Source organism: Orbicella faveolata, unplaced genomic scaffold (assembly GCF_042242905.1).
Source record: "Orbicella faveolata isolate gen_17 unplaced genomic scaffold, um_ofav_v1 contig_34, whole genome shotgun sequence".
Lineage (NCBI taxonomy): Eukaryota > Metazoa > Cnidaria > Anthozoa > Scleractinia > Merulinidae > Orbicella > Orbicella faveolata.
Genome location: NW_028301563.1, coordinates 30,439,516 through 30,463,515, shown reverse-complemented (window position 1 = coordinate 30,463,515; position 24,000 = coordinate 30,439,516). Strand labels below are relative to the sequence as shown.

Genomic DNA, 24,000 nt, shown 5'->3' with positions numbered 1-24,000 from the left:
GGCTATGTTGCTATGACAACAAAGTGAGTTTGGTGCAAACGCCACGCTTTGTTGATTGTTTGGTTGTCTTCGCGAAAAAAGTTTTTCAGAAAAATCTGCAACCTCAGTTCCCAATTCTATTTAGATTTGGATAATACCTGCAATATTAGAGCTTTTTGTGTAAGTTGTAGGCTTTAGATCGAGTGTTTTACGCAACATGGCGAAGTTGGACACGAAGAATGATCTGAACCGTGTCGGCTTGTTCAGTGAGTTGGGCTACATTTCAATTGGCGATCCTTATAAAAGACAGAGTACGAGTAAGTATCAAACGCCAACAGTAGTTGAATTATTTGTAACAGTTCTAATGTCAGTTTGCTCCTGAGGTGTTCAGGCATAGCTTGCTGCGATCAACTGTGTTCATAGGACAAAGCTGTTGTTTTACTGGCTACATGTAGCTTTCTTCACAGTCTCCAAATGAAATGGTCTATCACAACTTACTTACGTTTCTTTAAAACGACGGAAGCGTGTTAAACAGTCCATAATTTCACTGTTGTTAGGAAAGTAGAGTGAAATCTAAGCTTACATTTCACTGCTAGTCTACGCAATCTGAGAATTGTGGGACATGATTATTTATTGTTTTTTTTTATTTTTTTTATTTTTTTTTATTTTTTATTTTTTTTCAATCAGGGTATTTTTCCTGTTAGTTTCGCTTCTTTTTTTCACATTAATATAAAATTAACTTTAAAATATTTGCTTGGGATATAAACTGGCCAAAGAAGCAAAGCATTTCTTTGGCATGGATAAGAAATCAATTCCCATTATCTCAATTTTTTGCTTTCCTGGGGGTTTGACGTAGCGGTATTCAACTGTAGTGGTCTGCAGACAGCCCAATGCTACTTCTTGGATCAAACTCTCAGATCACTTGCTGTTGATATATTGGATATGGCCATTGTTGATACTATTAAGTCCCCATTACATTTTTTTAGCTCAGCCATTGGTTTTCTGGCTGGACAACATACCGGTAAGTTAGAAGAATTACCAACCCATCTATATATGAGTAGCTATGTCTGGCTTCATAATTCCAAAAAAATCATGACTTCAGAAACATTTTTACATTTAATACAACTGCACAATGTTTTTCTGGTGCAGATTTCAATGTTAAAGCTCATAAAGGAAAACAGATGCTGCCTGGAGGGAGCAAAACAAGATCAGCTCTCCAGTCTGGATATTTTGATCAAAAATTCAACAGAATCATGGAAGGAGAAGCATTTACTGATCCAGTCAAGCGCCGACGGCAAGATAAACTCAAAAGTTCCAAGCTTAACTTAGGAAAGGCATTTGTTCCCAGCAGTGGAGAGAAACTACCGTAAGTTGTGATTGATATAAATTGGTACAAATATTACTCTAAATAAGTACAGTAAATTCGATACAATTTTGAGTGTTGTCGAATAATCAAGTGGCTTCAAGACTTGGGCTTGGTTTTAACTGCACTGAGTCTTGGGCTCACACTTTCTTAAATTGTCAAACTCTTGGTATGGGAGTTTCAAAAAAGGGTTTAGTTAGCGAGTCTCAGTGCTTGAACCTGAACTATTTGTTGCCTCCCACACTCCTGTACTTGTATACAAAGCCAAAGGGTAATTCTTCTGTTCTTTTTTCCAAATAATATATAGCTCAGGGGCAGGCAATCATTATGGAACCTTCAGTGGAACCATTGGAGCGTTCAGTCCTGTTTCAAAAGGAAAAAAGGCTGCAGACTCCCCTGGGAAAAACTTTTTGACAAATCCACCCAAGAAGGGGACAGGTTACGGCTACCTTCACATCACAATCGGTGCCTCACCAAAGTACATGTCAGATGCTTATGAGCGTGCAAGAGAATTGAGAAAGGTAAGGCGTGATCATAACCCGAGGGGAGGTACCCCCTTATATTGACTACATAGGTATGTGTGGCCCTAAAGGTATGTTTTTCTCTCTGGCTTGGCATTAGGTATTTTGTTTTACAAGAAACATTTTTTTCCACATCAACCGCAGAGGGTCCACAATACATTGTAGGTTTTGCAGGATGCAGGATCTGGCTTTTTTCACGGCAATATTTGGGATTTGAGCTGAAAACAGGGATGGGAAGTGGGAATTTCAATTACGAGCGGGTGCAGGATTTCCGTTTTTTTTTATGGGTTGGGATGAGGGGTTTGCGAGAGGAACAGAGCGGGACACAGGATTTCAATTCTTACGTGGCCTTACAAATTGACCAGCGCAAAAACCGCAAGCTGCCAGAAACAACCTTTTGTGTGCATAGCTGTGTCAGGTCTCAAATAATGAGTAGCAACAGCTCTGTACCCTGTCAGGTTCTCCATACGGTATGAATTCTTTGAGTCCTATTGACATCATTTACGTTAGCCTCTGACATTTGTCCATTTCTGACATTTTGGGTGCTTGTGTTTATTTCTTTTAAAAACATCTACATTTGACTTTTCAAGACCTTAAATATGGGAATTAACAATCTTTTTTTCACTGATACGTGGACAAAAGAAAAGAAAACAGGAAACCGTTTACATAAAGAAACATTACAATCCTTTGTGCTTACTTATCGGGTACCCTTTGAATAAAGTCTTTCATGATCTTTTGTGACATCTATTTTTAAAAAGGTTTCTGTGTTAATTATTAATTTAATTATTAAAATTATTAACCCAGAAATGTCTATTAAAAGTGGGCAGGGTTAGGATTTCTAGGTAATTACATGTAAGGGTGGGATAGCGGGATTAACAGAAAAAAATGGGTGGGAAAGTGGGATCTGAGAACCCTATTGTGGACCCTCTTGGCAAAATTGTAACCCTTCTCAAATGTTTCGCAAATGGAGGCTATTTCTGGTTAGCTGTGGTCATATACTAGAACCGTGTACTAATTTTAGAGCTCTGATATGGGGTATTGCTTCTTGGCTCAGGTCTGAAATAGGGAACAGAAAATCACAGATAATGGTGTGAAATAGGGTATAGGTTTCAAGGTTCGGCAACACACCCCACCCACCCAAAAACTTTGGGGAGTAACCCCCCCTGATCATGGTCAATTGTACCAAAAAATTATTAATTAAAAAATGTTGGTTATTTGTTCCAGAGCTAATCAAGGATTGGTAGACTTTGTAAAAGTTTGCCTGCATAGATTACAGTGGTAAGCAGTATTTTCTTAGCAATATTAAGCTCTGTAATATTTTATTTGCAGAAAGAAATGGAGGGAAGCCTCAAAGCAAGAAAAGGAGGAGCTTATAAATTGAATTTACATCCAAAGGCATATTTTGATGGAAATCCATACAAGTCTGACCGACGTAAGCATCGTGAATAGTCACAGTACTGTCTATGTTCAATTATTTCTTCATACTTTCTTCACTCCTGTCGCAAATCGCGTAGGTATATCAAGGGTGCATACCTTTCGAGTGATCAAAAGAACTCAGGGATGGTTCACCATGATCTGAGTGATCTTGTATCACTGATCTATCGGGTGCACCCTAAAACAAATCTTTATTAGCCCAAGTGCATACAATGCATCTTTTGCAGAACCTTATCAGATGATCATTGTAATTGAAACTGGCAAGACTGGCAGTTTTGGTCAGACGAAGGGTTCTATAAAAGACCTTGGTCATAAATTCAACCAAGCTATTTTCTTTGTGCTTTGTCTCAGTCCCCTTGTGAACTTAAGAAAATAACTTTGGTCAATATTTCTACTGTATACATATATATAGGTGGACTAAACAACCTTGGTAAGTAACAGCACTTGTTAACTTGAATTAATTATTCAATGATTATTATTATTGCCATTTTCAGCTCTACCACCATTGAAAGAAACAAGAAAACCACCTGAGGTGCTAAAGCCATTTAAACCAAGCTCTCCACCAAAAGAGGTAAGGAAGACAGTTCTCAGCAATAATTTAACTCTGTGTAAATTTGAGATTTTTACAAAATATTACGATGACCAAAATTGCCCTCCCCAAGTTTCCATTCAAGTCTAAAACCATGCCACCAAATGTAAGTTCATGTACAACTGCAAGAAAGTGTAATTCCCAATTTACAGGCTCAGTGATGTTTCAAAAGTTCTAACAGTGGCATGAGGGCTTCAATTTAAAAGTAAAATTAAAAAATATATATTTTACTGTTATTTTTGACAAGTCAGAATGAAGAAATTTCCTTCAGCAAATCACAAACATATACATGTACTGTTAAATATCACTTCAATTTTTTGATGACATTGTTTCTTTCAGATTGGTGGTATGAAGGCGGGATGTTTTGATAATTACCCTTCGCACTCTAACAACCCTTATGTGGTCAAAAAGTCAAAGGGAGGCGATGGATCAGAGAAAAGGATCTTTAGGCCGTCGCAGGGACCAAAATCAACACCAACCAGATCAATCATAAACCAGAACATAGAAAGACGAATTAATAACTTGAACTTCAGACAACCTGTAACAGTGTCCATATGATGTGATACTCGCGCTTATTTCAAATTAAAAAAGAAAAAAAAACGTTCTTTCATCATTGCCAGAAAGTGTCAAAAAATGGTACAGCAAACTAGACAAAGTTATTATTAGGTTCAACCGCTTTTGCTATTTGGGTAATAATTAATTATTTCAGTTGCAATATTTGAAACTTAAGGTAATGCTGTACAATGCATGCATGTAAGTCCCTTTATTTTATTTTTTGGTAGACATTAAGAGAGCATGCTGTAAAAAGTGTTTTAAGGTCATTTTAAGTTAATCTGTATTTACAACACTGGGACAAAAATGAAAGACATAAAGTCAAACTAGTTACATTTCAAAGCCAGTAAGTGAACACGATGTCATGTGCATTTTAAGGTCATTTAAAGTAACCTGTATTTACAACACTGTGATAAAATAAAAGACAGGTATAAAGTTTTCAAAATCACATTGTAAGTGCAATTAAATAAATAAAGAAACAACTTTAGGACATTTTGTTAGTGTCTGCTACGTTATGGCCTGAATAACATAATGTACTGAAAATTATTAAATAACAATATCAAATATCTTTTCTCTCAAATCTGTTTGAATACACAGAACAAAATTTTACATTGTACTAAGAAAGATTTCTTAGATACATTTGGCTTCTATTCACACAGGCATTGTACAATATTCTTACTGTGGCCTTAGCAGGGTAGGTCCTCTGCTGTTAATCTGAATCCTTGGCTATAGGCCAGGAAAAGTACCCCTTTGGCTAACCTGAAGGTCCTGTCTCCATTTCAATGTAGAAATTGTTCTTATCAGTCTCTATTGGCCTTGCAGGAATGGTCTCTTGTTAATTTCACGCTACTTTCTCATTGTCACTCATCAACTCCTATCAAAAATGTCTTTGCCTGGAATTGGAAACACGGTCAGACATTTCACATGCTGCAGCGATCTTGTCTCTTGCCCATTATAACCAGTTAGTCCTGTTTCTCTCTCCTAAAGTATTGTAAAAACCTCTGCCACTGAACAGCTTGTATTCTCTCCCAGACCAGCTGTCGATAGCTAGATTTTGCAAACATAAACACTGAAAATACCAGCAGGAAAAGCACAGAAAATAACAAATAATAGTCTCTGTCTTCCACTGGTTTGTTTTTTAGTGGGCCGATATGATCTTGTTCCGAGATTTGAACACTGAAATTTCCCTCAACACCTACAAAAGCAAACAGACAATCAGGTAATTATATTATTTTAATATACTGCATGACACAAATTACAAATTTTTAGACGTAATATATCAAATACACAAGACAATGTTTGAACACATTTCCAAACACCAAAAAGAGAGTTGAAAATATAAACACATAGCAGTGTATTTCTGAAGCACTTCCAGGTGTTTGGAAAAGTGGTCAAACAAGTCTTGAGTGTTTGATCTATCTTCTCAATGGAAACTTAAAAACTTAAAATAAATGGTAAAATCTATGCTTCCTACTAAGGATCAGATCTTTTACAGTAAAGAAACTCAATAGTCAAACTATGGACACTTGACATTTGTTTGTGATTTCTTTTATGGTTACTGTAGAGTGAAGGCTCTTCACATATAGTGTACAAGACTAGCTTTTTTACAATGTCAAAATGCTAAATACCCTAATCACTGAAAAAGCACAAAAAATGTCGTAGTGTTCACAGTTCAATTGTCCTCACTGTAAACACTGTCACGATCTTAATTTCCTTTGTTTAAACTTGATGAATTATTTTAAATGATTTTGAGAAAATGATCAGCAAAAAGCTTGTCCAATTTACCTGTGTTGTTCTTCACAAACATTCTCAGATCATCCAGCGTGATTGAATTATTGAACTTCAAGACAGGTTTCCCTGAATGAAACAACAGGATGGTTGGGACGGCAACCACTCCAAAACGAGTATTCAAACTACCGAGATGACAATAGCAAAAGTAAAATAAATTAGTTGAATTTAAAGGATGTAGCTCTAACAACTGATTTACAACGTGTTAAATGGATTATGATTCAAGCAAACACAGAAATTCTTGCAGTATGTTACTCAGAGAGATATGGAGATTTTGTTAAACTAATAAAATTTTTTGGGGATATAGGCACTTTAACCCTGCTCTGTAATTTGGCTTGGCACTGCCATGACAAAAGACAGTAGTGGTTTCAAACGTCTAACTTAATACAGTCATGCCCAAGATCGAAGGAAGTTTGCTTTGGTGAAGACCATTTTAAATGATACAAGGAAACAACAGACGCGATTATGTAATTGGTACTCTTCATGCAAATAGTTGTGGCCCCTGTTTAAAAAGAGGATAACAAAGTGTTTACTTAAGTGTGATGTGTGATCAGCCCAGGGCAGATACAGAATTTTAGAAAAGGGGGTTCTCGATATGGACTGGCGAAGGCCAACTCCTGTGGGGACTCCTAGGGACATCCTTCTCTGGAAAGTTTGTTAAATTGAGGTCCCTGGAAATGGGATTTCCAGCATTCTGAGGTCAAGTCTGCATGCTATAATGTCTCATTTCTTTTAATTTTGGGGGTTCAGCCAAATCCAAATCCAGATCCAAATGGTGATAGGGGCACATAAGATCGCTTGCATCTAAGTGTGAACAGGTGACGGCAAAACATGCTCTAATTGGGTGTCAAACGTAGCATGATTGGGTATCAAACATTTTAACTTTAGCAGAACGTAAAGCAAACTTTCACACTCTGAAAGACTCTGAAAGGCTTGCTCCCACCAATAATTCATAGTTATAATAGAAATAAAACCACTTTTGCGAAAGCCATATGCATATTGACACATAGACTACGAGTAGTCCCTCTTTCGCTTAGTCCATCGTACGTGACGCGAAAGGAGGGACTACCGCCTAAGCCCAAGAGTTTGAATTATGCGTTGCTCTCACAACGCAAAAATATGATTGGCTTATGTTAGGAGCGTTGACAGCGTCTTGTCAACACTCGAGATACCTGAGACGTCTTGCAGGAATGTTTTGGAACCGGAGCAAATCGAAGCGTTGGAATTGAGCTTCGCAAGCCGTGATGTTCTTGCGAACCTGCCAACAGGCTTTGGAAAGATTTAAATTTATCCAGTGTTTTGTTTGGGAAAGCTTTCTGCCTCCAACCCGACTGCGAGCGTGTTAGTGATTTTGCTGCTCAACAACATCGTCTAAGTCAGCGACTATAAATTCACTGAGCTTGGCCTTTTTCTGCCGTCCATTTGAAAGATTGAACCGGACTCTCACTTGAAACCGGACATTCACCTGAAATTTTCCGCTGCTATCGGCAAACATTTCACCGCAGTTGGATGATCTCCTATGTGTAATGTATAATGTATCATGTAAATTCTCGGTTGAAACTCTGTTGAAATTTTCGCAATAACTTTTAGACGCAGCGAAAATTGTTACAAGAGGCCTCTTTCGCCGTCTTCTTTTTAAAACTTCTTTGGCAGTTTCGCTGAACGAACACTGACGGCATATGTTTTTGCCTGGCTACTTGAAGAGTAGAGTAGAGCAATTTTATTCAGATCTCCTGGGGCTATTGATAACAGGCGATAATAAGAGGACATCAAGATGAGAAATCCTACACCGAGAAATCACTCGGCTGTGAAAGGGCAAACTCTTGGGCTTAGGCAGTAGTCCCTCCTTTCGCGCGCTCCTAGCCCCCAGGATTTCGCTCAGCCATTTTTTTCTCGCGAATTTCTTTCGCGTCACGCATGACAGACTAAGCGAAAGAGGGACTACTCGTAGTCTAATTGACACAGGTCAGGGTCAATTTCTCTGGAGGAAAACTTCGATGTCCAATCTTTCTGCCATTTTGAGCGCAGAAGATCGCACCATGGTCTGCTAAATGTCAAAAGTGTACCATGACCAATTATGCCATGTTTCACAACCATTTAGAGCATGTTTTGGCGTCATGTGTTCATGCTTAGATGCAAGCAACGGTATTACTGAGGTTCTGAAGAAGTCTTCCTCATGTGTGAAACAGAGTCTTGACCCCCACCCCTTCGACCACCATCAGCCATCAGGTGAGTGTCAAATAAAGCAACCACCTGTACCATTCAAGAATCAATAACAACTAACCCAGAATTTCTTAAGTAATGCTACCTGAAAGTAACAGCTACCTAGCCTGCAGAGCAGACGAGATTTTTTCAAACGAGCGCTCACATCGTAAAAAGTTTAGCCGCCATCTTGAATTTTTCATGCAGTGGAAGACTGGGGAGAGAAAGAAAGTTTTACCAAGGGGGTGAATGATAGGCAAGAGGAAGGATAGGGGAGGGGTGGAGGGAAGAAAATCTTGCCTGCCCGAGGTCATTGTTCTCTTAGGAAACTCCGTTCGCCCACGAACAGAGTTTCTGATTGGTGCGGCTTGACCCTGCCTGTCAATTGTCTGTCAGTCAGTTTCGTTTCGTTCGTGCGGGTAAGAAACATGGCAAACTCTGTCGAAAGTGATGTTGTTAGTTTCAATTCCGCTCTCGACGAATCTCTCAAGCGTTTATGTGAACTTGGAATGTCTCGTGAATTACGAACGGAGCAAAAAGACGCAATTTCCACACTGATATCCGGAAAAGATCTATTGGCAGTGCTACCCACTGGCTTTGGGAAAAGCTTAATGTTTACGTAAAATGGGGTTGACTAGCCTACACGACTTCTACGGTTCGTGACATTTGCACATTTGCTGTTCTCTGTTCGGTCACTCGACCTTTCTTGTCGCTTCACTCGTGTTCACCCGGAGTTGAGCCGTTAGATCGTGCCATGGCAAATTTTTATAAGTCATAGGTCTGCATGGTTTGTGCCGTTATCTGCATGTCGACTCGTTGAGTTTGACACCTCTGTAATTTGCCATGTGTTTATGCATTGTTTAGGCTCATTTCTATTGCAAGATATGCTTTCAAGACTCCATGAATTTGCTTTTGAGGGACAAAATATGAAATTTACCGTGAACATGTTGCTTACTTGCATTCTATATTGTGACACCGGGCCTGGCTGTGACTAGAACTGTTTACAAGCACAATAGGTAGATCCTTATCACGGATATCATATTTGTTCTCGTACGATTTCCTTCGGAGACGCTGTAGCTTTACTTTGAGAAAGCTATACGTTTGTCTAGAGACATTCTTATGTTTCTTGCAGCTATCTGATCGAGCTTATGTTTCTGTTACTCGATGTATAGGTTTATTCCTCCTTTGGTTGTTCTGGCACCACATGATTCAAATGTAGCTGTTTACGCACAAGTCCTGTTAACTGTTTTGCGTGTTTTATATGCCATTGTTCGGCTTAGTTCAGGCAAGACCATGGTTTCAATCCTCCATGTGGATCTCATCAGTTGCCGGTGTTTCTAAAATACTCTGTACGTCTGAAGTCGCTAGCACAACACGTACCTCTGTGAGAATGCAAGACATCCTGCGGCTTGGCACAAACTTCTCGTGGTGTGTACCCTTGTGAGACTTCCGGTGTCGAGAAAACCTCATTTTGATTGGTTACCCACTCATTTCCGGAAATGCAGTGAAACGCAACTAATCAGGAGGTGTTTCGCATTTTAACGGGCTTTTCGGGCAGGCGTCTTCTCATTTTTCCCCTCCCCCATCCCCCACCGTCTAACATGGCGGTCTAACATGGCGGTCTAAAAAGGCGGTCGCAAGGTTGTAACGCTAACTCGCCCCAATAAGACGCCTGCACTGCAGGCTAACAGCTACCCAAAAGTAACAGCTAGTGAAAGTGGCGGCCCGAAATATCTGAAAGTAACTGGGACCATTGCTTTCGGAATTCTACAGTACATTTTAAATTGTTCCTCTCTTAGCCACTTATTCCATTTTACTTAAATATTGTACTTCAATCAGAGCAGGGAGCAGGGTCTGGGATCACCAACCGAAAACCAAAAAAGCTGTAGAAATAGAATAGTGGATCTACACATAAGCCAAACTGGTCTCTCACCTGTGTTGTTTGTAAGCATCTATCGCCAGAATAGGTAGATTGGTATACACTCTGCCCAATGCATTGTACAGTGGAGCCAGTTTAGCACAAAATGGGCAGTACTGTGTGAAGAACAAGACAACAGCGCAGGAATCGGTGTCGTTGTCTGTTGTCGTGTTAATCAATTTTAGTAGCTGCTCTGAATTGACGATAACAACTTTCTGCTGCAAGGTTTCGTTGCTCTGTGAGTTGTTCCTTCCCTTACAGAACCATTTTGGCAAGCCAGAATTTGCACTTGTCGAGTTCACGGTTTCATCGTTAAGCTCATTTTTCGTGGAATTTTCGACTTGAGAAGCATTGGAAACTGTTCCATTTAGATCTAAAATACCCGTTTCATTTAGTGTTGCGTTAGCATTAGAAACTTCCAAGATAGTGTCATTAACTTCTGCTGAGACATTTTCCTCTTCGACTGCATCTGAAACTATGAAATAAGATTTATACACAATTTTAATTGTGAGTAAAATGATATACAAAACTCATTTACGACATCACAATCTTGACTAGTTAACCTGCTACCTTTTAGATGATCAGTCTCTGATAAATTTTCAGTTTCTTCGGCAAAGGAATGCACACAAATGACAACTAAAATACAATATAACCAGACAACCTTCTCCGCCATGTTTGATGTTCTGTCCTTTTGCAGAGCATGCCTACACTATTGTTGTTGCCGAACTGCTGACCTCAGGCCGAGAAATTTTACGAAATTTAGCGAGGAAAATGCTACAGTTCAATTGCTTATTCTCAGGGAAAAAAATCAAGAAATATAAAGCAAAGATAGAAAAGAAAAAAAAAAGAAACATCGTAACTGTGCCAAAAACTCAAGCCAAGAAAAAAAGAAAATAAAAATCGACAGCCCCCTGAGAGATTTGAACTCTCGACCCCTGGTTTACAAGACCAGTGCTCTAACCACTGAGCTAAGGAGGCATTCACAACCTCTGGAGAAAAATTTTGACAATTTATAGTTAGTAAACTGGAAACGACTTACTCTTTCGATATTGCATTGTGGGTATTGTTTGCTGCTAGAAGAGGTTTCTTTCTGGCAAATCTTTTAGCATGTACGAAGTCGTTCTCCTCTCTTGTATTTCGCGTTGTCGGATTGTTTACAAGTTCGTACATGCTAAAAGACTTGCCAGAAAGAAACCTCTAGTAGCAAGGTAGGTATTGTTCGGACATAAGGCCAAGTATTGTCCAAATTTAAGATGAATTGGTCTCCGAATGTCTAACTGTCAAAATCTCCTAATTTTGTCTCCTAAATGTCAAAATCTTTATAGAGCCGCAGCATTCAAAATTTGGGTTATGTTGTGCGTATTAAAGGAGCTTACTCACGGTATTTTGAGTTATTCTGGCTACATACAAAAATATTGCCTTTAAATAGTAGGAAACCTGAAAAACACCAACTAGATAATGATAAACCATAAAGGAACAAGGATGGCTAAGGATGGAGAGGATTTTAAAACACCGATTACAAACGACGAATTTGAAAAACTGAGGCTAAACTTTTCAATACGCGCAAACCTTGACTGAGCTCCTTTAAATTTACACATTCTCGTCAGACAGTCCTCGTTGCTAAGGATGTTAGCTATTCAAATTTTTCGCCGAGGTCTTGACGGGAACTCTTTTGAAAATTTATTTAGCTTTTAATACTGGAACATGCCCTCGGTTAAAGTTTTTTATTTAGTGTTATTATCAGGACTGGTCCTGTATTTTCTTCTTTATAGCTTTCTAGTCAGGAAATTACCAGCGATGCCCGTAGTGAAAATTTATTTCGAAGATGAACCACCGATAACTGATGTATATTCACAACAATACCTCGCACACGAGAAGTCAATGGATTTCGAAAATGGCAAAATAGAGGAAAGCAATCATTTAGCCCCTCCGCAAGCACAGGAATTTTATTTTGAAAGAGAAGAAAAGCCGTCCACCGAAATTGCAAACGAAAGAGAGCACACGGCTAAAAGAGACATATTGCTGTCCTTCCTCGATGGGCTTGGAATACCCGTAAACAAGGAGGAAATGCCTGTTGCAGACATTTCAAGAAACACTCCACCATTAGTTAACCCGAGTGGAGTTTCGTTACGAAAATTAATGAAGAAATTTGACGAAGATTTGAGCCTCGAAGCCGACAAATCTTGCCCTATTAGTCACTTAGATGAAGGTACGTTTACAAAGTTTCCCTCCTAGATTTTGAGGTACTTCTGAATACGAAATTACCGCGCACAACTCTTCAAGCTGCATTACTAGTATTCCAGAACTGTTATTGATCGTGGCGCTTGCACTAAAGTCTTTTTTTATTAACTTAGTTATGCTAATGTTGCTTTATTCCTGAAACGACCATCAACAGAGCAGGATCTATGCTATACTGATTCATAATTGACCATAATTCGTAGATAACAAATAGTGAATTTCATTTTGTCAGTTATTTGGCTAAAAGTTTGACCGAAAAACACAAACAGAGAAAGATGTCAAAAGGTCGCACGTGCTTTTTCTTGCTGCTTTCTGATTGGCTAGCAGATTTGCCGCGGAAACCAATCCAACAAGGTACGAAACAAGCTAGTCAACAACGGAGTTGCAGTTTGCTTATTCGTTGAATGACGAGAACGCCTGATCGCATGTTAGTCAGTGAGTTAATGTGATTATTTCTTTTCAGTTGGTTTGCTAGAAGTTAACAATAGCTCAGTTAGGCTTGAGGAAGTGGAAAGTGAGCTGGCGTTTGTCAAGAAAGGTGGACAATGGAGACCTGATTGTGTGCCAAGAAACAAGGTAGAAAAACAATACGCGCGAAAGTTCAGTTTTTTTGTTTCAATGAACTCAAGATAGAGATTTACGGACCTAAAGGCGCGACTCAATGCTAAGAAATATATTCTACAATTTATTTTAGGTGGCAATAGTTGTTCCTTTCAGAGATCGTAGCGAGCACCTTTACATTTTCTTGAGACACATGCATCAGTTCCTCAGATGGCAGATATTAGAATACAGAATCTTTGTCATAGAACAGGTAACACAAGCTCTGACTCGCGTATCTTTTGGTTTTTGTTTGATTATTACGTTGGTGACTTGTGCGCGCTTTTTTTGTGTTTATTACGTTAGTGACTTGTGTGTACTTTGGTTTGTGTTTATTACGTAAGCGACTTCTGTGCGCTTTGCTTTGTATTTGAGTGAGGTCGTTACGGGAAAATCTCAAACTGAGCGAGGTCAATACGGTAGGCCGAGGTTTGAGATTTTCCCGTAACGACCAAACGGTCGAGGTTATTCAGTTGTTTATTATATGGCTCATGAAAGAAAAGAAAAGAAAAATTATTCGAGCGCAAGTCATCAATTTACATCCGGCGATGTGCGCGTTTACTGATTCACTCCTCGTCTCAAACCAAGGGCAAAACTACACATTCAGCGAACTTCACCACTGTATTACGTATTCAGTTAAAAAAAAAAAACATACATTTCGTTATGGGAAAAATGATTTTCACAGCCTCAAAAACGTATTTTGGTATCGTGGTGCCACAACTTGATGGGGGAGTTTTTCCGACTTTTGAGGCGAAACCTCAACGCATAGAAAAGACAGAAAGTGCTTCAAAACAGTCCAAACAAACGGTCTTTCGGTGAAAGAACATACTAATGCTTCAGAATGCACTGCATGCTCAGAATAACTCGATCTTCACATTCGCTTTCGACAACATATCTTCGCCTTCTTCATTCTGGGATTTATGGATGAACTTTTCAAGCCTTGTGAACGTCTAAAACTTTCTGCAGTTATCAAATTAAAAGCACTGCTGCCGACAGAAACCGCCCGAATAGATGTTTACATGTGATGATCCTGGAAGCTGACTTACACTTGCTTGTGTTAAAGCGAGGGAATCTATTTGATGAGAACTGTGACGGAGTTCGATATTTCGGTAATTGTTGTGATTAAGATGATAACTTATAAGTTTCTTCGTGGTGTTCCGCTCAGGATGCATGACAGATCTGCCGATGGTGTTTTTCACTTAGCGATTTTAGCTTTACTTAGACTCGGCAAACTTTGATTGTTTTTCACTAGTGCCCGCCAAGGTCACCGACTTCTATATAAATTTTATTAAGGAAAAATCTCTAAACTTCTAGCTATTTGGAATTAAATTTACTTTCTCTTACTGTTTTTAATCGGCTTTCACCGTTTCATTATGCGCTTAAATTTTCAGAGCTGGGCTCCTCCTAATCTGCATAATCCGTAATTGGCCCCTGGGCATTAGGGCTGCTTAATGACCGTTCAGATCTCGCTTTTAGCCAATCAGAACACACGTTATGTCGTCCACAAGCAAAAGCCATATAATAATGGATTTTATTATATGGCCAGCTGCATGAGTGGGTAAGATGAATCAAATCCTGCGCTGTGATTGGCTACATAAGCGGGCAAGATAGAGCCATCTTGCCCGCTCGGGACTACTCGCCATGTCCCGCAAGAAAAACTTCTCCGAAAGTCATCTAATAAATCCTTTATTGACCAACCCTGTTTCCTCAAAATGCCTGGATATTGGCCACATTATTTTTTTACGTGTTTCTGGACCTCGATTCCGTCTCGGTCAATAAAAACGCAAAAAAAACTTCGCCAATATCCAGCCATCTTGACCTCACACTTGGTCAATAACCCACATATGATTTGTGACTTAAAATCATCTCATTACACTCTTATCATTTGTCGGTTACAAACATCTCATTACAATCCAAAAATTTGTGGGTTACAATCATCTCATTACAATCCAATAATTTGTGGGTTACAATCATCTCATTACAATCCAATAGTTTGTGGGTTACAATCAACTTATTACAATCCAATAGTTTGTGGGTTACAATCATCTGATTGCAATCCAATAATTTGTGGGTTACAATCAACATATTACAATTCAATAATTTGTTGGTTACAATCAACACATTCCTTATCATAATTTGTGGGTTACAATCAACTCATTACAATCCAATAATTTGTGGGTTACAATCAACACATTACAATACAATAATTTGTGGGTTACAATGAAGTCATTACAATTCATTAATTTGTGGGTTGCAAGCAACTCATTACAATCCAATAATTTGTGGATTACAATCAACACATGACAATCCAATAATTTGTGGGTTACAATTAGCTTGTTTATAGAATCGAATAATTTGTGGGTTAGAACCATCTGATTACAATCGAATAATTTGTGGGTTACAATCAACACATTACAATTCAATAGTTTGTGGGTTTTCATCAAGTCATTACAATCCAATAATTTGTGGTGTACAATCAACACATTACAATCCAATAATTTTGGCGGCCATACTCCAAATAATAGGTTGACAGAGACATGCAGCCTTGGTTTACCGTGTACTTCTTTGATATTGGACATTCATGATATGATCAATTGACACGTGTCAAGACAAGGTATCCGCTGACCAGTATCGCGTGACCATATCACGGGCTCAAGTTTGCAGCTTTTCGAGGTTTCGTGTTTTTTTGAAGTTGACCGCTGACCAAGTGCTGGTTTTTAGTGCAGAGTGCACTATTGGGATGGTTATGGGGGTTGCCTGCCGCTAAGGAACTAAGGCGCTATGGCCCTATGGCGCTAAGGTGTAAACTTTAATGTTTGTTTAATTAATTAATTTCAATTAATTAATTAGTCTAGAGGCAAGGAAGTAGTGGGAGTAGGGTGGGAAAGGTACATGTGTACTCTACGTAAAACACATTCCATCGCCGTCGCTTAACTTTGAACATCGCAAAGCTATATATTTGTTTCAGGTAACCCCTTGCTCTCCTTACGGTACCATTCTCCTTAGAACAAAACTAATTTGCCCTAAACGCATGCGTAGATTAGTTAGGGTTCGTGGCTTCTATATTAGGTGGAGGATACATTGCATACGGAATCACGTACAAATGTTGAGTGGTTTTCCTTATGGTAGAGCTCAACATGTAAGACGCATGCGTTCTAGCATTGTAAGTGTTATACACTATCTTTACACGCAGTATTTTATATATCGTGTCATGCGACCAAGGACGGCAGTTATTTTTCAGGTAGCGCCAATTGTCCCTTTTTATTGCAAAAGTGAAACGTTACTGTGGCTGCGTAGCTTTTAGAATTACAAACAGGTCGGTTCAACAAATATCATCTGCTGTTTTCAATCTACAATAGTGTGCTTGTCAGGGTTCAAATATATTGCTTCTCCTTAGCGACTTGTTTATTTCTTGCCTTAATTGTGTCTGTAAGAGAGACCAAAAAGTTCTCAAGTTAGTGGCTTTAATACTCCGCAAATTGTAAATTTGTAACAAAAGAAACCAGGAAAATGCTGCAGACGCCGTGGCACCTAATGAAAGTTCAAATTAATTTAATCAGTCTTTGAGGAGACTCATTCATATCGGCCAAGTAGCGCTGTTTATCTTCAATACTTTTCGTTGAAAAGCTTCTCAGCCATCAATATCGTTGTGTGTTAATTTTGAATTGTTTTATTGTTAACAACAAAGGTGGCAACAGAAAAAGAAAGTGGTATTTCGTGACTATCTGATAATTAAATTAGTTCTTGTTCATCGGTAAAAATTTGCATTTTTAGTAAAACATCGTCTCTGTTCCGTTTCTTCATCACTACATCAGATATTTAACTTTCTTTCATTTATCTCCAAAAAACAAGGACATCTTCCGTATGTTTTGGAGAAAACAGGGGTTTCATATTACATGGCTTTCCGAGGAAAACAAAAGTATCAAGTTACAAAGTTGGCGTGAAGAGCTAAATTGTCACGTTTGCTGCTTCAGCGTATTGTTGAATTTAAAATGAACGAAAATCAACTTAAAGCACCAGTAGTAATTAATTTGTGCGTAATGTTTGGACCTTGAATGAAAATACAACCTTGAAACATACACACTGCAAAGGGGAAAAGCCGTAGCAGACTACCAAGGTAGACACAAACCGGAAGTGAACCGAGCAGGGGTGAGTACTTATGGGACTACTGTATCAGAGCTATCAATTGCGCTCTGCACTATCTGAGATTGTCTCACTAGTTTATTGGAACGCTGGCTCATCTCAGGTTAACTTGTTGAAAACAGGGCAGGATTGTTGGGAAGCCGGGTAACGCTAACGCAGGATTAAAAGTTAACCGAATTATAACTTTTTCTTCCATACAAATGTTTTTTGCTGCTTTGTTTTGTGTATATAGTGATTATTAAAACTCAAAACAGAAGGCCAAACAATATACAGAAAACCTCGCCGCAAAGTTACAAAACTCAAATTAAAATTCTACCTTTTCCTGGGTTATTTGGCTCTGAACAACCTGGTCCAGGAGCTACGCTTTTAGGCTGGCCTAAATCTATATATTATGTTAGTGACTTGTGTGCACTTTGGTTTGTGTTTATTACGTTGGTGACTTGTGTGTACTTTAGGTTGTGTTTATTACGTTAGTGACTTGTGGGCGCTTTGGTTTGTGTTTATATACGTTAGTGACTTGTGTGTACTTGGTTTGTGGTTATTACTTTAGTGACTTGTATGTTCTTTGGTTTGTGTACATGTTTATTACGTTAGTGACTTGTGCGCGCTTTGGTTTGTGCTTATTACGTTACTGACTTGTGTGGGGTTTGGCCTGCGTTTTTTTATTACTGTAGTTACTTGAGCGCGCTTTGGTATGTGCTTGATTATTGCTTTATAGTTTTTGTTTGATTATTACCTTAGTAACTAGTGTACGCTTTGTTTTTTTAGATCGAATATTAGGGAGTAGCCGTCATTTACTTCTGATACTTAATCGCGCCTGTCTGGTGTGCTTCGGCGGTATTTCATAGGTTTAGTTGAGCTATGGCTCGTTTTTGGTCGAGATGTAGACCAGCCAAAATACCCATACCAGTAGGCTATTATCGTACCCAAATTTGACCAAGCGACCATGATATCGCACCCACATCAGAATATCAGGAGAGTAGCTGGACAGGGTTTCTGATTGCCAGTGACTAATATCGAATTTGTGTACGGTAAACTGAAATAATTACCGTGCCACTTATTCTCTCGGCTAGTTGTTTGATTATCACCTTAGGCCAGAAGCCCATTACCCGGAGGGTGCAACTTCCATACAGAGTCTGTGAAACGGCGTTTTCAGAAGTACTGTTATTTTCAAACTAGCCTTTTCCCGCTCCGGGTAATAGGATCCTATTAATCTTAACACCCCTACGTGAAACTTTGTCTCAATAACAGTAATTTTCATAAAGGGAGATACGATTTTTTTTCCAGGCTGACGGCGAAGCCTTTAACCGAGGAATGCTTATGAACGTTGGTTTCAGCGAAGCAGTGAAGGCGGATGACTTTGCTTGTGTAATCTTCCACGATGTCGATGTCATCCCCGAAGACGCACGGAATGATTATGGATGTCCGTCCTCGCCTCGACACATGTCTACTGCTGTAAGCCGAATGGATTACAAGTTAGTTCTGCTTTCCATGATGTTATTAGTTCTCTTTAAGGGGCTCAGTCACAGTATTTTGAGTTATTTTGGCCACGTACAAAAGTTACTTTTAAATGGTAGGAAACCTGAAAATAACAGTTTAATAAGATAGACAAACACCAAAGACATAATGATAAACCATAAAGGAACAAGGATGGCTAAGGGTGGAGAAGATTGACACGGATTACAAACGACGAATTTGAAAAACTGAGGTTAAACTTTTCAATGTGTGCAAAACGTGACTGAGCTCCTTTAACGTTTTGTCTTGTTTGTTTGTTTTTTGAAGTTGATTCTTACAATTTGGTGATAAGCCTTCTCTTGTGGGAGGCGCTGTAGCGACCTCGTTCCCATGCGAAGGAGAGAGAGCCTCGGAACTAGGCCGATGGTTAGTGCACAGGACTCTCTAAATCAAATTTTACCAATTTTTCATGCAGTTCTGAAAAGAGAGGTTCTTTTGGAAACATTTCGTATGTCAATCAAGACAATCATCATGAGGAAAGTTTAATTTAAGAGTACTTCTTGATCGAATTATCAAAATATTCGAATATCCGGATAAAATTTAGTATTTTTTCACGCAGTGCCGAAAAGAGAATTTCTCTTGGAGTCATTCCGTGTAACAATAAGACAACCATGATGAAGAACGTTTAATATGAGAGAGGGTGGTAAAGGGAGGTATAGATCACGTTTCACGGAAAATAAAGCAGCCCTTTCACAATTCACGAAAAATACAACATTGGCATTTCACGCTTCACGGAAAATGAAAGAGAACGTTTTGGAAAATCACATTTCACAGGAAATAAAAAGGGCGGATCACGGGTCACGAAAATACCCTTTACCACCCTCACGAGAGTCAATACATCATATCAGTAGTTGAATTATTATTAGCACGTCTGAGATGAGCGATATCTGCGGCAACATCCACACTACGCCGAAAAAAATGGATACGCAGACTTATTTATCCCACGGTTTGGCCTGGCGTCCACACAACAACAACAACAACAACTTTATTATGACTCGCATATTTACAATTTTACAGAAATATATACAGATTAAGTTAAAAAAAGCTTGACAATACAACAGCGCGAACCCGCAGGTAGCCTGGGCTAATCTAGGCGGGCCACATCTATATTTATATTAGTATCACCCAACTAGTGGACTAATGCAAATCCTGCATTTTGATTGGCTACGCTACTAGGGGACTATTAGTAATAGTCCTTGAGTAGTGAAATTGGCGCCATCGAGCGGGACGTTTTCTTTCGTTTTATTCCCAAATACATATTTTTTCAACTTGCATTTGCTAACTTTATCATTACCTTTTCTGTCCGACTAGTTGGTTGATACTAAGACAATTAGACCCTTCGCCCTCAAGGGCCACGGGTCAATAGCCCATGAGGCGAAGCCTCATGGGCTATTGACCCGTAGCCCTTGCGGGCTACGGGTCTAATTGTTCATTAGACCATTAATACATAAATAACACTAATCCGTCACGAAAACGGAGCTTTTCGCAGACGATAATCACGTGATTTCCCTGACCGAGTTTTGTTCAAACACAAATCCAAAATTACCGGTGATTGTTTTGTTTTTAAATTCCTCCAGCGTTAGTGAGGACGGAAAACATTTGATGCGTTTTCAGAGTGAAAACGCCGTTTTCAAATTTCCACGGCGTCGTTTGGACGTGCCTAAACCTAGTGTTATACGAGTGATATCTGACACTTATAGTGAATTTGTTTTCAACTTGTTTCCGTGTTGTTGTTGTCGTTGTTGTTTTTTACCTAGGCTACCTTACAAGACCTTGTTCGGAGGAGTGGAAGGCTTCTGGAGCGAACATTACCGTCTGATCAATGGTTTTCCTAATCGCTTCTGGGGTTGGGGAGGAGAAGACGACGACTTGTATGTCAGGTTTGTAGCAAGAAAAACCTGTTTATAAGCTGTCGCGGTGTGGGGCGACCTGGACCGGTAACAAGGTTCTATATACAGTGAAATCTGTATTAAACGGACACCCTTGGGACCCTCATTCTAAACAGTTTTAATATATTGTGCAATAAGAGATAATTATTAACTCTTTTGTAACACAGTGTAACACAGTGTAAGATCAAAAACCAGCTAAGACTGCTCGTAGTACAATGTCCAGTCAGTCAATGCATCAATCTGAAATAATCACTTTGCTTTAAAACGACATCGCTGAACAATGTTAAAGGAGTCTGAGCTGAACCTTTAGAAGTAAAAAGCTGTTGAAGTGTCCGCTTATTGCAGGTTTTGTGCCACAAAATGGCTTAATATCGGTGTACGCGTCGGCTTAACAGAGGCGTCCGCAGAATGCAGGTTTATTTTACAGTCAATGTGGGAAGAAAATTTAGGGACTCAAGCTGATGTCCACTTAATAGAGGCTGTCCGCTTAATACAGGTCTCACTGTAATTAATTGGCCAATGGAAACAAGCGATAAAGAACACGAACAATGCCCCCAGCACTGAGAACAAAAGAAGTGGAGATCAACAAGAACGTATGAAAACAGAAATGTAATACTGATCAAACTATGTTTAAAAACATTCCCTCTAACGAAATTCTCCAGGCTACACACATCCCACCAGGGCTCATCCCAACTAAATAATCGAAAGAAATAAACCCTTAAAGATGCTACGTCACGTTGCGCATCTTGAAAAGTTTAGCCTGAATTTTTCAAGTTCGTGATTGGTAATCCGAGTTAATCTTCTCCATCCTTATCCAACCCCGTTCCTTTATGTTTTATTATTACCTCTTTGGTCTTTTTCTATCTTAGTAAACTACTATTTTCAGGTTTCCTTTAGTTTAACAGGTAATTTTGTCCATGGCCAAAATAACCCAAATTACCGTGACTAAGGTCCTTTAATACAGCTTTTACCACAATTGCTACTAATCTCGCAATCTGATTGGCTAATTTGGCGTTATCGATAAGACTCCAGACAACGCTGTTCGCGTCAGTGTGTCACCCAAAGCCTTTTTCAGCTCGCGCTGAAAAAAAAATTTTCTTTGACGTTGATGTTGTGGTGAAAAAAAAAACCGAAATGTGGTTTAGCGTGGTCTGTACTCTTATCGACAACGATATGCGTCATCACAGTGGTCAAAATTTGTTGTGGACTCACTCGGCTGCGCCTGGTGAGTCCACAACATTTTGACCACTGTGATGACGCGTATCGTTGTCAATAAGAGTACAGACCACGCTTGACCACATTCAATTTGTTAAATTTCAAACAGCCTCTCTGTCTATATGAGGCAACTATATTGCACCAGGACTGGGTTCGTTGTTTCTGTTGTTTGCTTCTATTGTTTACTTTTCCGGGAATAAATCTCATGAAAGTTGCTACATTGTCCCTGTAAAGATATTTCGTTTCTCATATATGACAGGGTCACAGAGCGACACCTGAGCTTCACTCGGCCAGCTCTGATGATTGGTCGATATACCATGTTACATCATTCAAACCATGAAGACGACATAAATCCTATGAGGTAAGCACGCGTTATCATGACATAAAGCGGTTTTCAATCGAGTACCGTAAAACCAAGCGAGAATGTGATGCAGCGACAGTTTTCCTCTTGTGACATGCCCGTTTTTGCGAAAATGTTCTGTTGCGGGCACAAAGTTTTGTCCCCGCGACATGTTGCATGAAATTCAGCTGTTTTGAATTCGTGCGTCATTAAGCAGGGGCAAAATGACCTCAGTCTTCACTGTCTCGCGTGCAGTGCTCTTGCAAACTGTCCCTCCAACACGCGTCGTATGCCTGCACACGAAGCAACCTTGTTCCCTGGGTCTCTCACCTCCCCCCGTCGAGAGAACCTGGGCACTAGGTTACACACCACGAGGCTAGTGTGCACATCACCTCCTCTCGTGTGTGCCGACCTACTGAGTTTACAAAAGGTTCAGGCAGTGAAGCGCGCCAGGAACGATTGGTCAGTCGAGGTTCTTATAGGGGAATCTTTGTTTCCGATATTTGCCTCATTAGCATAGGTGAATCAGTTTCTGATGGAGCTACAAAAATATCAGTTCTGAAAATTGAAATGGCATAGTACGATTGACTGTCTCAAGGAATCTGAACTTGATGTAGTGAATTTAAAAAACTCAACATTTTACAAAGAATGTATGAGCTCATTAGCACTTTTGCCACCCGACAATTTTGCAGTTTTCGAAAACCCATTCCTCCATGAATATACACCCAAAGAGCCAAAAATTTCACCACTTTAACCAGCTTTTTAAATGTTTGAAGTCAATTCGTGTCTAGCGTGAGGACTTCTCTGTGTAAAGTCGTGTGTTAATGAGAAAAAATGTAAACAATGACGTCAGCAAAGATTCGCCTCCTCAAAGAAATGTAGGTTATGTCATGTGGCTTACTGAAGTCACGAGTTTGAGCGCGCGTAGTTTCTTGATCTCGTCACGATAACATTGGAGACCCACTCTCGTCCGTTTGTAACTGAGCGATTAGTTATGTTACTTTCCATTATTTTCGTGCAGGTTTGATGAACTTCGTAGAAGCGAAGCGTCCATTGATATGGACGGTTTAAACACACTTACATACCACGTGTTGGACTACCAGGAAATGCCGCTGTACACATTCATATCTGTATCTCTGAGATGAGGCGCGAGTTCACAGCGGCTGTACGCAAAAGCTGTTTGACGCGGAAATGTTTCAAGATTAATGCACAAGAACTTAACGCGAGAACGTCAGAAAACAGACTGTCAAGACAACCGTGGCGCTTAGTGTTAGAGCGTGAAACGATTTCAGTGAATGACGTAAGCTGTAATCCGGGAAGGCTTGTCTTAGTCGTTGCTAAGAAACAAACTATTTCAGGCAGAATTCTACACAAGTAGAAAATGTTTCAGTTTTCTTCACATAAAAGACATTTTAAAATTCTTTCAAATTAATGTACATAGTGTTGCAATTCAACAGATCTAATGAAGTCGAATTAAAGTATTTCTTTTCAACTATATAACCATAAATGAAATTATCACAATTTTTAATGTTACACAATAGAGCAAGAGAGGCTAATTTGGAGGATCTTTGCCAATGAAAAATCTTAATATGTAAAGGGATAAACTGTCGGGTTCCTCCAGTTGTAGCCTGCCAGCAGTCTCTTTTGTTTGAAAATCCGCGGGGAAGAATGCAAACGAACAGAAGCGGGTTCGCCTCGAACCGTCGAAAGACGTCTT

General features: G+C 39.4%; 3 protein-coding genes and 1 non-coding gene across 5 annotated transcripts; 2 read left to right on the top strand and 2 right to left on the bottom strand.

Moving 5' to 3' along the window:
• The first annotated feature begins 22 nt into the window (after positions 1–22).
• LOC110064843 (cilia-and flagella-associated protein 96-like) lies at positions 23–4,930 on the top strand. Its single transcript, XM_020771945.2, has 6 exons — positions 23–296; positions 1,129–1,345; positions 1,650–1,863; positions 3,193–3,295; positions 3,792–3,868; positions 4,226–4,930. Exons 1-6 carry the CDS (start codon positions 197–199, stop codon positions 4,442–4,444), a joined length of 930 nt encoding a protein of 309 aa, XP_020627604.2. The 5' UTR covers positions 23–196; the 3' UTR covers positions 4,445–4,930.
• Positions 4,635–11,251, bottom strand: LOC110064892 (thioredoxin domain-containing protein 15-like). The gene is made up of 4 exons (XM_020771996.2): positions 10,917–11,251; positions 10,362–10,821; positions 6,224–6,351; positions 4,635–5,633 (listed from the first exon to the last, which is right to left on the bottom strand). The coding sequence occupies exons 1-4, from the start codon at positions 11,017–11,019 to the stop codon at positions 5,401–5,403; spliced, it is 924 nt and encodes a 307-aa protein (XP_020627655.2). The 5' UTR covers positions 11,020–11,251; the 3' UTR covers positions 4,635–5,400.
• On the bottom strand, positions 11,252–11,324 carry Trnat-ugu (transfer RNA threonine (anticodon UGU)). The gene has a single exon. It is a non-coding gene; the product is annotated as a tRNA-Thr (tRNA).
• Positions 11,325–11,962: 638 nt separating this feature from the next.
• LOC110064859 (beta-1,4-galactosyltransferase 1-like) lies at positions 11,963–23,879 on the top strand. Of its 2 annotated transcripts, XM_020771962.2 has the most exons (7): positions 11,963–12,555; positions 13,048–13,160; positions 13,279–13,395; positions 18,612–18,799; positions 20,597–20,719; positions 22,203–22,304; positions 23,305–23,879. In XM_020771962.2, exons 1-7 carry the CDS (start codon positions 12,051–12,053, stop codon positions 23,426–23,428), a joined length of 1,272 nt encoding a protein of 423 aa, XP_020627621.2. In that variant the 5' UTR covers positions 11,963–12,050; the 3' UTR covers positions 23,429–23,879. The 2 variants fall into 2 exon arrangements, with proteins under 2 accessions (XP_020627621.2, XP_089126647.1); XM_089270521.1 differs by lacking the exon at positions 13,279–13,395.
• The last annotated feature ends 121 nt before the right edge of the window (positions 23,880–24,000 follow it).